The following is a 12580-nucleotide window of genomic DNA, read 5'->3' on the forward strand; positions in this document are numbered from 1 at the left end:
GGCTGGCATCTCATTGACAGCAGCAAGTTAATTCATAGACAACTACTAAAAATGTTAACAGAAAGTACAAGAAAGGGGATAGCTAGGGAAAGTCCTCTCCGATCAGAAGACCTCAAAGAAAAGTTTCAAAGACTGTCTCTGCAAACAGGCTTGATTTAATTAGATGAGACCTGGGAACAAGTTATGCATTCATGCTGCTGCTAAGTCACTTCAGTCGTGTCCGACTCTGTGCGACCCCATAGACAGGAGCCCACTGTCCCTGGGATTCTCCAGGCCAGAACACTGGAGTGGGTTGCCATTTCCTTCTCCAATGCATGAAATTGAAAAGCGAAAGTGAAGTTTCTCAGTCGTGCCTGACTCTTCGCAACCGCATGGACTGCAGCCTGCCAGGCTCCTCCATCTATGGGATTTTCCAGGCAAGAGTAGTGGAGTGGGGTGCCATTGCCTTCTAGCATTGTTGAAAAAAATCAGCCAGCAATTAATGGAGTCTATTGCCTAGGTATAAGACAAACAGAAGCAATACTTTAACATAGCAGTTAGAGAAAACGACTGTCAAAGAGCCTTGTTAACCCACTACTGCATCAGGATGTCTAAGAATGTACCCAAGACTATATCCTCTGAGGAACAACATCATAGGCTGCACAGTGTGGGAAAGATGAACTTAACTGAAATAGTCAAGTCACTAGGCAAATAAACAAGCAGACAACAGCAAGTGCCAGTGTGGTGGAAAATGGATATACAGAGTTGCTGTAATAAATGTGGTGGCCTGAATAAGGACTCCCAAAGTTATTCAAGTCCTAATTCCTGGAATCTAAAAATATGACTGTAAAAGAAACAGATCAATTTCTGGACACACACAGTCTTCCAAGACTGAATGTGAAAGAAAAAGAAAATTTGAACAGACCAATTACTAGTATTGAAGTTGAACCAGTAATCAAAAAACTCCTGAGAAACAGAAATCCAGGGCCATATGCTTCAAAAAGAAATTCAACTGAATATTTAAACAAAAATTAGTACCCACACTTTACAAATTATTTGTAAAAATCAAACATGAGGAAATGCTCTCAATCTCATTCACTGAGGCCTACAATATTCTGATACCAAAACCAGACAAAGAGGCTACAAAAAAGAAAATTCAGGCCAATATTGCTGATGAATATAGACACAAAAATTCTTAACAAAAGAGTAGCAAACTAAATTCAACAAAACATGAAAAAAATCATGCATCATGATCAAGAGAGATTTATTTCAGGTGTGCAAAGATGGTTCACAATCCACAAATCGAGCAAGATGATATACCATGTTAACAGAATAAAGGATAAAAATTACATGACTATGTCAATAGATGCAGACAAAGATTTTGACAAGATTTAACATTCATGATAAAAACTGTCAACATATTTGGTAGAAAGAGAGCATGACTCAAAATAATAAAGATATTTTGTTACAAATCTATAGCTGACATCATATTAAATGGTGAAAAACTAAATCTTTTTCTCTAATATCAGTCACAAGACAAGGATGCAACTCTCACCATTTCTATTTAACATAGTACTGGAAGTCCTAGCCTCAGTAACCAGACAGGAAAAAGAAATAATTGGCATCCAAATTGTAAAGGGGCTTCCCTGGTGGCTCAGAGGTTAAAGCATCTGCCTGCAATGTGGGAGACCTGGGTTCGATCCCTGGGTCGGGAAGATCCCCTGGAGAAGGAAATGGCAACCCACTCCAGTATTCTTGCCTGGAGAATCCCATGAACGGAGGAGCCTAGTGGGCTACAGTCCACGGGGTCGCAAAGAGCCAACACGACTGAGAGACTTCACTTTTACTTTCTTTCAAGTTGTAAAGAAAGATGTAAACTGTCTCTAATTACAGACAGCATGCTACACCATACAGAACACTGTAAAGATGCTAAAAAACTAATAGAAACAATCAACAAAGTTAATTACAAGTTGCAGGATACAAGGTTAATATACAGAAATCTGTTGCATTTCTATACACTAATAGTAGCTATCAGAAAGAGAATTTAAGAATACAATCCAATTTCTAGTTGAATAAAAAAAAATCAAAAGTATCTAGGAATAAATTTAACCAATGAAGTGAAAGACCTGTACTCTGAAAACTGTAAGACACTGATGAAAAGAATTTAAGATAATGTAAATTGAAAAAGGAAGCTGAGAGGGCTACAGTAAACACGAGTCCATGGCTTTTCATTGGCTGAGTCCTTGCCAGGAAATAAGAGGCATCTTTCATCTTCCCTTTGCCCTCCACTATGTCCACAGGTCATGAGAGCTTCCCCTGTCTCCCAACACTTCCCTGGTGGCTCAGATGGTAAAGCATCTGCCTACAATGAAGGAGACCCGAGTTCAATCCCTGGTTCAGAAAGATCCCCTGGAGGAGGAAATGGCAACCCACTCCAGTATTCTTGCCTGGAAAATCCCATGGATGGAGGAGCCTGGTAGGCTACAGTCCATGGGGTCACAAAGAGTCAAACACAACTAAGCGATTTCACTTTCACTTTCTGTTTAATATTTTTTTATACTTTATAGGACACAGACATAAAGATATTTGACTCCAAAAGAGGAAGGAGCTATAGTGAGGGAAGCGAGAAGTTCTAGTGATTCAAGAGGGAGTCACCAATCAAAGAATTTAGTTGGCCTTCCAAAGCTAAAAAAGGCAAGGAAATGGATTATCCCTTACATATCAAGAAGGAATCAACTCTGTCAAGAACTTGACCATAGACAGTGAAATGGATTTAAGATTTCTTGCATCCAGAATAATTTTCTTCTAAGTTACCAAGTTCATACTGAACATTGAGTAAGGTTTATTTTTGATGTTCACTTTGCTGCACTTGTAGGGTGGGATGATGCAAGTGTCTTTGGGATACACTCTGGTGAGGCAGATCTGAACATTCTTGAGTCATCTAACTAATCAGGATAACAACTTTACTGGAGTTATTTTTTTCTTTGAATTCTTTTCACTTTTTACCATTTTTCAGTTCAGCATACGGTGGTTAAATATTTATTTTATTTTTGTCCTCTTATCAGCTATTCTGCTAGTTCCAAGTTAGAAGTCTCTAGTGCAGAAGGAAATATAGATTGAGAAAGGAAGATAAAGACCAAAGTTCATAATCTGTAGGGCCAAAAAGTGTCTGTGATTAAAACTGTACCAGTGTAGGTAAGAAATAATCAACACTGCAAATGCCCTGTGGTGGCTTCACGGTGTGACTGTGCCTGGAGAGGGGCTGAGCCCCGCAGAGGGTTTGTGTAGAGGCTGCAGGTGCCTGGGGAGCACTGTACTGCACAGCACAGAAGTAAGTGCCCGAGTCTGTGGTCTGCGAAGAGGAAATGTGCAGTGAGCTGCGGCGCTCTGTAGGGATTGTTGTGGCATTTAATCTTCCATCCTGCTTTGTTCCTGAAGGAATGTAAATTAGGTGAATGAGGCGGCCGCTGGGGTTCTGAAGATACCACTGTACATTGTTCACAGAGGCAGAAAAATTGCACCTCAGCACGTGGCTGGCTCCCTCCTGGAGACTCAGGGCTGGGGGACTCTGCGCCACATCCAGCCCTTGCACACCTGATGAGAAACAGAAACAGTCACAGGAGAGGGTCATTGTAACTCTGACAAAACCTTGAAAGTGACCCCCCCCGCCCCCATACACACAACTCCCATAGATGATGAGAAGGATAGAAAGTCTGCAGGACTTGTCAGTTCCTCTCCCTCCCTTAATGATACAGCAGCTGCTCAGTCCTTCAGATGCCCCTCTGGGGCAGCGCCAACTTACAGCAAACCTGGGCAAACAAAAGCCCCAGCACAGTGCCTGCTAACCTCTTCATGACGCTGCCTCTTCTTACTGAGACATTTTCACTGTAAGATACTTCACTAAACCCGAAGGGGGGTGTGTCATAAGCTGTTATGAAACTGTTCCTGCTCCTGCAGCCAGTCAGCTCACCCAACAAGTCCTGTTCATGCCCTCACTTTGTGATAGGAAGCCCTGCCCTCCCACCTCAACCAATTCAGAATGGGCTGGAGAGGAGTGAGGAGAGTGGGAAATAGAAAGGTCATTATTTTAGGACTTGAGGGGCATTTCTAGGAACATTGCGAAGAAGGCAGACTCTGATTTGGAATTTGTGGAGGATTTTAGGGAAGCTGCTGCTGCTGCTAAGTCACATCAGTCGTGTCCGACTCTGTGCGACCCCATAGACGGCAGCCCACCAGGCTCCCCCGTCCCTGGGATTCTCCAGGCAAGAACACTGGAGTGGGGTTGCCATAATTTTAGTCTCAGATGGCATGGATGGAGAAAATTCTTGCATAATGATTTTATTATTTCTCAGGAGTTCTTAGGATCCTTTTTTTTTTTTTTTTTTTTTTGCATCTCCTGTGTACTCCCCTGTGATTCTGAAGGGTGCTCACGAATCAGCACAGTATTCATAGCAGTCTTGGCTGGAACACTTTGCAATATTAAGCAGACTGAACCTACTTAAAGAGTTATATTGTTTTTAGTCTCTAGATGGGCATTGAAATTAGAATTGCAAATTGTTTTATTTTTATTAAAACATATAATTTAAAATTTTTTTAATAAAATTTCAGGTTTAAATACATCATTTTATTTACTTTACTATTTTTTTTTTAATTAGAGGATATTGCTTTACATTGTTGTGTTAGCTTCTGCGATACAACAATGCAAATCAGTCATGGTTATATATACATATATAGACCATCCTTCTTGAGACTTCCTCCCCTTTCCCATCCCAACCCTCTAGTTCCTCACAGAGCACCAGTGTGGGCTCCATCTGTTATATCGCACCTTCTCACTATTTGTTTTACACTAAATACATTTTATGGAGAAGGCAATGGTACCTCACTCCAGTACTCTTGCCTGAAAAATCCCATGGAAGGAGGACCCTGGAAGGCTGCAGTCCATGCGGTCGCTGAAAGTTGGACACGACTGAGTGACTTCACTTTCACTTTTCACGTTCATGCATTGGAGAAGGAACTGGCAACCCACTCCAGTGTTCTTGCCTGGAGAGTCCCAGGGACAGGGGAACCTGGTGGGCTGCTGTCTATGAGGTTGCACAGAGTCAGACACGACTGAAGTAACTTAGCAGCAGCAGCAAATACATTTTAATTGTTGATTATTGTTATTTGTATTCTGCTTTTTACCTCTAGTAGGTTATTTTAAAAGAACTAAGTATTTTTTAAAACATGAAAATCAAGTCTGTGTTTTTCTTGGAGTCTATGAATAATAATGGTTCCCTATTATGGATTTAGAGATAAAAGGGATGGAAAATGAGGACTTGAGGGATGGTACAGGGAGGGAGGAGGGAGGGGGGTTCAGGATGGGGAACACGTGTATACTTGTGGCAGATTCATGTTGATGTGTGGCAAAACCAATACGATATTTATTGTAAAGTAAATAAATAAATTTATATTTTAAAATAAATAAATAAATAAAAACACAAGTCAGGCAAAAAAAAAAAAACAAGAAAATGAGGACTTGTATATTTTCACTGAAGTAAAACTGAAGTGATCTGGGATTAGATGAACAATTCGAGAATGTTGCAAATGTTAACAAAAGGAACTGTGAGAAATAGGGTAGAAAAATAAAAATAATTATTATTATTATTGGGCACACAGTAGATACTAGAGAAACAGAATTAGAAGAAGGAAAAGAGGAGAGGGGCAATCAGAGTGGGTCACTTGGAACTTTGCCACAAAAATGTGTTTAACCTAGAATGCCTGTTATAGGGGACCACTGGATAAACAAAACCTTTTTTTCTTTCATATTCTATGTCTGGACATACAAGAAGAGATAAGGAAGTCCACTAGAGGCAGGAGTAGTTGCACCCCACTTCAGGAAGTCCCTTTAGAGCCAGTGAGGTGGCTGTCAGGTGGGTCACTGACTGGCCTGCAGTTCTTCCTGCAACATTAATGCTAAATCAATGAAACCAGGACAGACCTACTTATAATGAGACAGTGTCTCTATTCAGATTTCAACCAGAATTGTGTTGGTTCTTTAGAGGCAGGCGCATGGAATATAGTGTTAGTGATTCCCTGTGAAGAGCATTCCCAACAGGAGAAGATGGTGAAGAACATGAGACTGTGCAGAAAGGAAGCTAAGAGCTGTATCGTGGAAGATCTCCCCTGAGGAGCAGGAAGGAATGTGCCAGAGTGTGCTAAGTCCTATTACAGAGAAATCTGAGATTCAAAGATCCCTGTTCAAGCAAATTATAGTGACTATCAGGATGAAATGCTTCCTTGACAATGACTGCTCCTGGTGTTAAGCCTGTTCAAATGTGTAGCTCAGCGAGCTGAGAGATACAGAAGCTCATAGGAGTGAAATGGAACTTTTGTTGGAGGTGACATTTCCAGTTTATGCAACATCACCCCTGGAGGACAACTGGAAAGATTCCCATCTTGAAGCTTTTATGCCGTATTTCCTCCCCATTCTCACCAGGGTTGAATCTCTTCCCATTTTAATTTGATGAGTGTTTTCAGGGGTTTGCGTATTAAGTTGTTGTTGTTTAGTCACTAAGTTGTGTCAGACTCTTTGAGGCCCCACAGACTGCAGCATGCCAGGCTTCCCTGTCCTTCACTATCTCCCAGAGTTTGTGCAAATTCATGTTCATTGAGTCAGTGAAGCCATCCAACTATCTCATCCTCTGTCACCATCTTCTCCCGCCCTCCATCTATCCCAGCATCAGGTTCTTTTCCAATGAGTTGGCTCTTCGCATCACATGGCCAAAGTTTATTGGAGCTTCAGCAGCAGTCTTCCGAACAATATTCAGGGTTGATTTCCTTTAGAATTGACGGGTTTTATCTCCATGCTGTCCAAGGACTCTCAAGAGTCTTCTCCAGCATCAAAATGCAAAAGCATCAGTTTTTCAGTGCTCAGAATTTATGGTTAAACTCTCACATCCATACATGACCACTGGAAAAACCATAGCCTTGACTAGATGGACCTTTGTTGTCAAAGGAATGTCTTTTCAATATGCTGTCTAGTGTGGTCATAACTTTCCTTCCAAGGAGTAAGTGTCTTTTAATTTCATGGCTGCAATCACCTTCTGCAGTGATTTTGGAGCCCAAAAAATTAAGTCTGACACTGTTTCCACAGTTTCCCCATCTATTTCCCATGAAGTGATGGGACGAGATGCCATGATCTTCATTTTCTGAATATTGAGCTTTAAGCCAGCTCTTTCACTTTCCTCTTTCACTTTCATCAAGAGGCTTTTTAGTTCCTCTTCACTTTCTGCCATAAAGGTGGTGTCATCTGCATATCTGAGGTTATTGAAATTTCTCCCAGCAATCTTGATTCCAGCTTGTGCTTCTTCCAGCCCAGCGTTTCTCATGATGTACTCTGCATAGAAGTTAAATAAGCAGGGTGACAATATACAGCCATGACGTACTCCTTTTCCTATTTGGAACCAGTCTGTTGTTCCATGTCCAGTTCTAACTGTTGCTTCCTGACCTGCATATAAGTTTCTCAAGAGGCAGGTCAGGTGGTCTGGTATTCCCATCTCTTTCAGAATTGTCCACAGTTTATTGTGATCTACATAGTCAAAGGCTTTGGCATAGTCAGTAAAGCAGAAATAGATGTTTTTCTGGAACTCTCTTGCTTTTCCCATGATCCAGCAGATGTTGGCAATTTGATCTCTGGTTCCTCTGCCTTTTCTAAAACCAGCTTGAACATCAGGAAGTTCACGGTTCACGTATTGCTAAAGCCTGGCTTGGAGAATTTTAAGCATTACTTTACTGTCATGTGAGATGAGTGCAATTGTGCGGTAGTTGGAGTATTCTTTGGCATTGCCTTTCTTTGGAATTGGAATGAAAACTGACCTTTTCCAGTCCTGTGGCCACTGCTGAGTTGTCCAAATTTGCTGGCATATTGAGTGCAGCACATCATCTTTCAGGATTTGAAATAGCTCAACTGGAATTCCATCACCTCCACTAGCTTTGTTCATAGTGATGCTTTCTAAGGCCCACTTGACTTCCCATTCCAGGATGTCTGACTCTAGGTGAGTGGTCACACCATCGTGATTATCTTGGTCTTGAAGATCTTTTTTGTACAGTTCTTCTGTGTATTCTTGCCACCTCTTCTTAATATCTTCTGCTTCTGTTAGGGCCATACCATTTCTGTCCTTTATCGAGCCCATCTTTGCATGAAATGTTCCCTTGATATCTCTAATTTTCTTGAAGAGATCTCTAGTCTTTCCCATTCTGTTGTTTTCCTCTATTTCTTTGCATTGATTGCTGAAGAATGCTTTCTTATCTCTTCTTGCTATTCTTTGGAACTTTAAATCATGCACTTTAAATCATGGGAAAAGAGGCTAGAGATATGACTCAATGATATGGCCAATATACTGGTGGGAGTCAAGGTTAGTGATACAGTACCGTCTAGTTAGTTGAGGGAACTACAGTGACTGAAATGCCTGTTAATCTATGTTTCCACTTCCTCCTGATTACTAAAAACACTGTAGTTCATTGAATTTCCCTTTTCCAATCCACACATGGCTCTTCCTCAACCCTGGCCCCAGAGTAGCAGCAGGCAAGGCTTTGGGGATGGGCTGCAGGGGGCTTAGCGGCACTGTGGAGGCACAGAGGTATGTGGCTGAGTCTTGAGTCCTCTGATATACAGGGAGCTGTAGCCCTCCTTAGTATTCAGAGTGACTCTCACTTGTCCTTGCTCTTTTTCATCCCCACTTACACTCACTACAAACAGGTTCTTGGGGGCTTTTTGCAGGTTTCCATCTGCAGCAATGAAATTAAAAGATGCTTACTCCTTGGAAGGAAATTTATGACCAAACTAGACGGCATATTAAAAAGCAGAGTCATTACTTTGCCAACAAATGTCCATCTAGTCAAGGCTATGGTTTTTTCAGTGGTCATGTATGGATGTGAGAGTTGGACTGTAAAGAAAGCTGAACACCGAAGAATTGATGCTCTTGAACTGTGGTGTTGGAGGAGACACTTGAGAGTCCCTTGGACTGTGAGGAGATCCAACCAGTCCATCCTAAAGGAAATCAGTCCTGGGTATTCATTGGAAGGACTGATGTTGAAGCTGAAACCCCAATACTTTGGCCACCTGATGCAAAGAGCTGACTCATTTGAAAAGACCTTGATGTTGGGAAAGATTGAGGGCAGGAGGAGAAGGGGATAACAGAGGATGAGATGGTTGGATGGCATCACCGACTCGATGGACATGGGTTTGGGTGGACTCCAGGTACTGGTGATAGACAAGGAGGCCTAGCGTGCTGTGGTTCATGGGGTCGCAAAGAGTCGGACACAACTGAGTGACTGAACTGAATGGAACATCTGTACTAGTGTAAAGCATAGAAAGAGCTGGAAAGGGAACTGCAGGTGAAATTGGGACTCTTTCCTTCCTGAACACAGTGAAGGAGGATGCTGTTTCACAGTCAAGAGGCTGCTCACTGCTGTTCAGAAAGGCAGGTCAGACATAGAAAATAATTTATCTACAGAGTATTCCTCATCTTCACATCCCCAGATATTAGAACCTGGAGGTGCCTGACTGCGTCCCCCACCTTCTTCATCACCTCCCTGACTGCTCAGAATGTCTTCAGCAGCCCCTGGACTTAGATGAAGCCACAGGATCAGCAATGAGGCTAGAAAAGTTCTCCTCTCCATTTATCCTGAGCAAGTATCCTCAACATGGAAAGTTGTACAACCTAGACCTGTGGAACATTCTGCTTCAGGTAATACGATTCTGCATCTGGTTGCCCAGCCAATCAGAGAGGATAATACATACATGTGCTAGAAATACACCATTTCTGCCCTAGAATCAATTTCCTGTGGCTGAAGGAGGGATTAAACACTGCTTTCTTGAGACCTTCACAAACATTAAGGATATCTCTCACGAACTCATAATGCAAAGAGAGCCTAAACCTTTCAGAGCTGGGTTGCCTTCTGATGGGCTGCTATTATTCAACTTGAGAGAGATTGGAATTGCAAATGTGGAAGGAAACACACTTTGGTTAGGAATCTTTTACATAAAATTTCGATAAAATTTATAAACTTTCAAATCCCAATTTATAAATGTGCACAAATGCTATGTGTTAAATTATGTTTGTGCACACCATTCTAATAGAAAAGTTATGCAATAGAGATACTATTTCCAACTTACAAACAAGAAAACTAAAGCTGAAAGAAATCAAGTAACTAACTTGAGATCACACATATGGTAGGTGGCATAGTAAGAATCACAGCACATGTCTATCTGGCTAAGTAGTCTATAGTGTTTGGAATCTGCCACACCACCTACATTTGTGATAGTCAGTAAATGTGACGTGTCAGTGAAAGTATATTCTAGAAATACTGGGAACCTACTTTGTGGTTATTCTTCCTAATAGCACCAAAATGTGCAACATCTGGTGAATGGATAAATGAAATGTAATTCATTTGCCAGTGAATTGCTATCCATCAATAAATATGAGTGAAATACTAATGTATGTTACAAGATAAATAATTTTTTAATTATGTTAAGGAATAATAGCCAGACACAAGAGTACATATTGAATGACTTCATGTATGTGAAATATTCATGAAAGGAACTTATAAAGTTACAAATGTGGTCAGTGGTTGTTGTGGGGCCAAGCGTGGAAATAAATAACAACTATAATTGGGGATGAAGGATTATTTATTAAAAATTATTAAACTGGAAATTCAAAATGGATGAATATTAGGGAATGTCACTTATACCTCAATAGAGTTGCTTAAAAATAAATAAGAATTTTGTTCTGTCTTGTCTGTTACAGTCCAGGAAGAATGTTAGTTTAATTCAACATGCACATATTTATTTAAACAGTGATTTGGGGCCCACAATTTCCCTAGGACCTTTGAAAATTACAAAAGCAACATTATCTGTGAGCTTAATATGTAGTTGGTAAAATAAAATGCATAAAATTTATTAGTACAGGATAAATAAATAAAATTTATTAGTACAGGATAGCATTAATTAAGACTGTTCAGAATCTGAATCTACTTCTTGGACTCTGGTACTGCAGATTGACTGCAAACCTTCTTTCCAGTGAACAACCGAAATAAGCAAAGGAAACAGCATGGCTGCTGTTCAGTCGCTAAGTCGACTGTTTGTGGCCCCAAGCACACTAACGTCCTCTGTCCTCCACTATGCCCCGGAGTTTGCTCATATTCGTGTCCATTGACCCAGTGATGCTGTCTAACCGCCTCGTCTCCTCTCACCTAAGCAGTATGGGGCAGGGGCTAGAAACAGAGCCGTGCCTTCCGCCTGTGTGCTCACTCGCTCAGCCGTGCCCGACTCTTGACCCCATGGACTGTAGCCCGCCAGGCCTCTCTGTCCGTGGGGATTCTGCAAGCAAGAATACTGGGGAGACTTGCCATGCCCTCCTCCAGGGGATCCTCCCAACTCAGAGGTCAAACCCAGGTCTCTCTCATTGCAGGTATATTCATCATTGTTTGTGCCACCAGAGAAGCTCATGAATACTGAAACTTAAGTCATGTTCTGAAAAGAAAAACAGGATTGGAAGGTCTCAACAGCTAACTCCTGACTTACCTTCCTAAGAAAAGAGATGCAGTTATGGTTAATAAAGGAATATCTGAAAAGTCTCATTAATGTCTTCTATTTAGAAGTATAAATGTATGTTTGGGGAGGGGATGCTAGACTAACAGCAGTGTAATGTAGCGTTAGTGGCTCAGTTGTGTCTGACTATTTGCAACCCATTGACTGAAGGCTCTACTGTAAATGGGATTTTCCGGGCAAGAATACCAGAGTGGGTTACCATGCCCTCCTCCATGGATCGAACTCACGTCTAAACCCTGACCCAAGGATTGAACCCACGTCTCTTATGTCTCCTGCATTGGCAGGCCAGTTCTTTACCAACTAGCACCACCTGTGAAGCCCTGACACACAGAAGTCACCACAAATCGATTTCCTTTTTCTTTTCTCCAGATCACAGCAATCAGCCCACTAGAGGAAAGGATTGTGAGGACATGACTACACCATTCAGAAAACTCATTTGCTATGGAGCTTATTTCTGATGAGACTACTAATTCCTTGATAAATTTACCCACACATTGGAGGATCTGTGTCCCAACCAGGAAGTATAGGCCTCCAACAGCAGGAAGCATTCCTTCAACTAATATGGCAGAATCCAGAAATCTAAAGCTATTGTAATTATCTGAAGTAGAGGCCAAGCCAATTGACCACTAGATAAATTAAATAAATCTGCCTGAAGTGGCTTATAAGGTAAAAGTGTTGACAATCTAGATAAACAAATCAAAATGAGTCCAACTTAATCTTTTATTTTAGAGTTTGAGTAGTGTGAACTCTAGAAATACTTTTTTTGCACTACACACACATATATATTAGCTTCCCAGGTGGCTCACTGGTAAAGAATCCACCTGCAAAGCAGGAGACATGAGTTCAATCACTGGGTCAGGGAGATACCATGGAGAAGGAAATGGCAACCCACTCGAGTACTCCTGCCTAGGAAATCCTGTTGATAGCAGACCCTGGCAGGCTACAGTCCACTGGCTCACAAAAAAGTCAGACATGATTTAATGACTAAACAACAACAGTTATTGCTGAACC

The 12580-nt window shown here is 41.4% G+C and overlaps 1 gene segment (V, D, J or C); it reads right to left on the reverse strand.

Moving 5' to 3' along the window:
- Window positions 1-3154: 3154 nt before the first annotated feature.
- Window positions 3155-3842, reverse strand: LOC128054698 (T cell receptor alpha variable 22-like). The segment is given in 2 exon segments: window positions 3155-3573; window positions 3782-3842. Coding segments are annotated over 2 exon segments (471 nt in total).
- Between the last annotated feature and the right edge of the window lie 8738 nt (window positions 3843-12580).

The sequence above is a fragment of the Budorcas taxicolor genome, chromosome 10 (assembly GCF_023091745.1).
Source record: "Budorcas taxicolor isolate Tak-1 chromosome 10, Takin1.1, whole genome shotgun sequence".
Lineage (NCBI taxonomy): Eukaryota > Metazoa > Chordata > Mammalia > Artiodactyla > Bovidae > Budorcas > Budorcas taxicolor.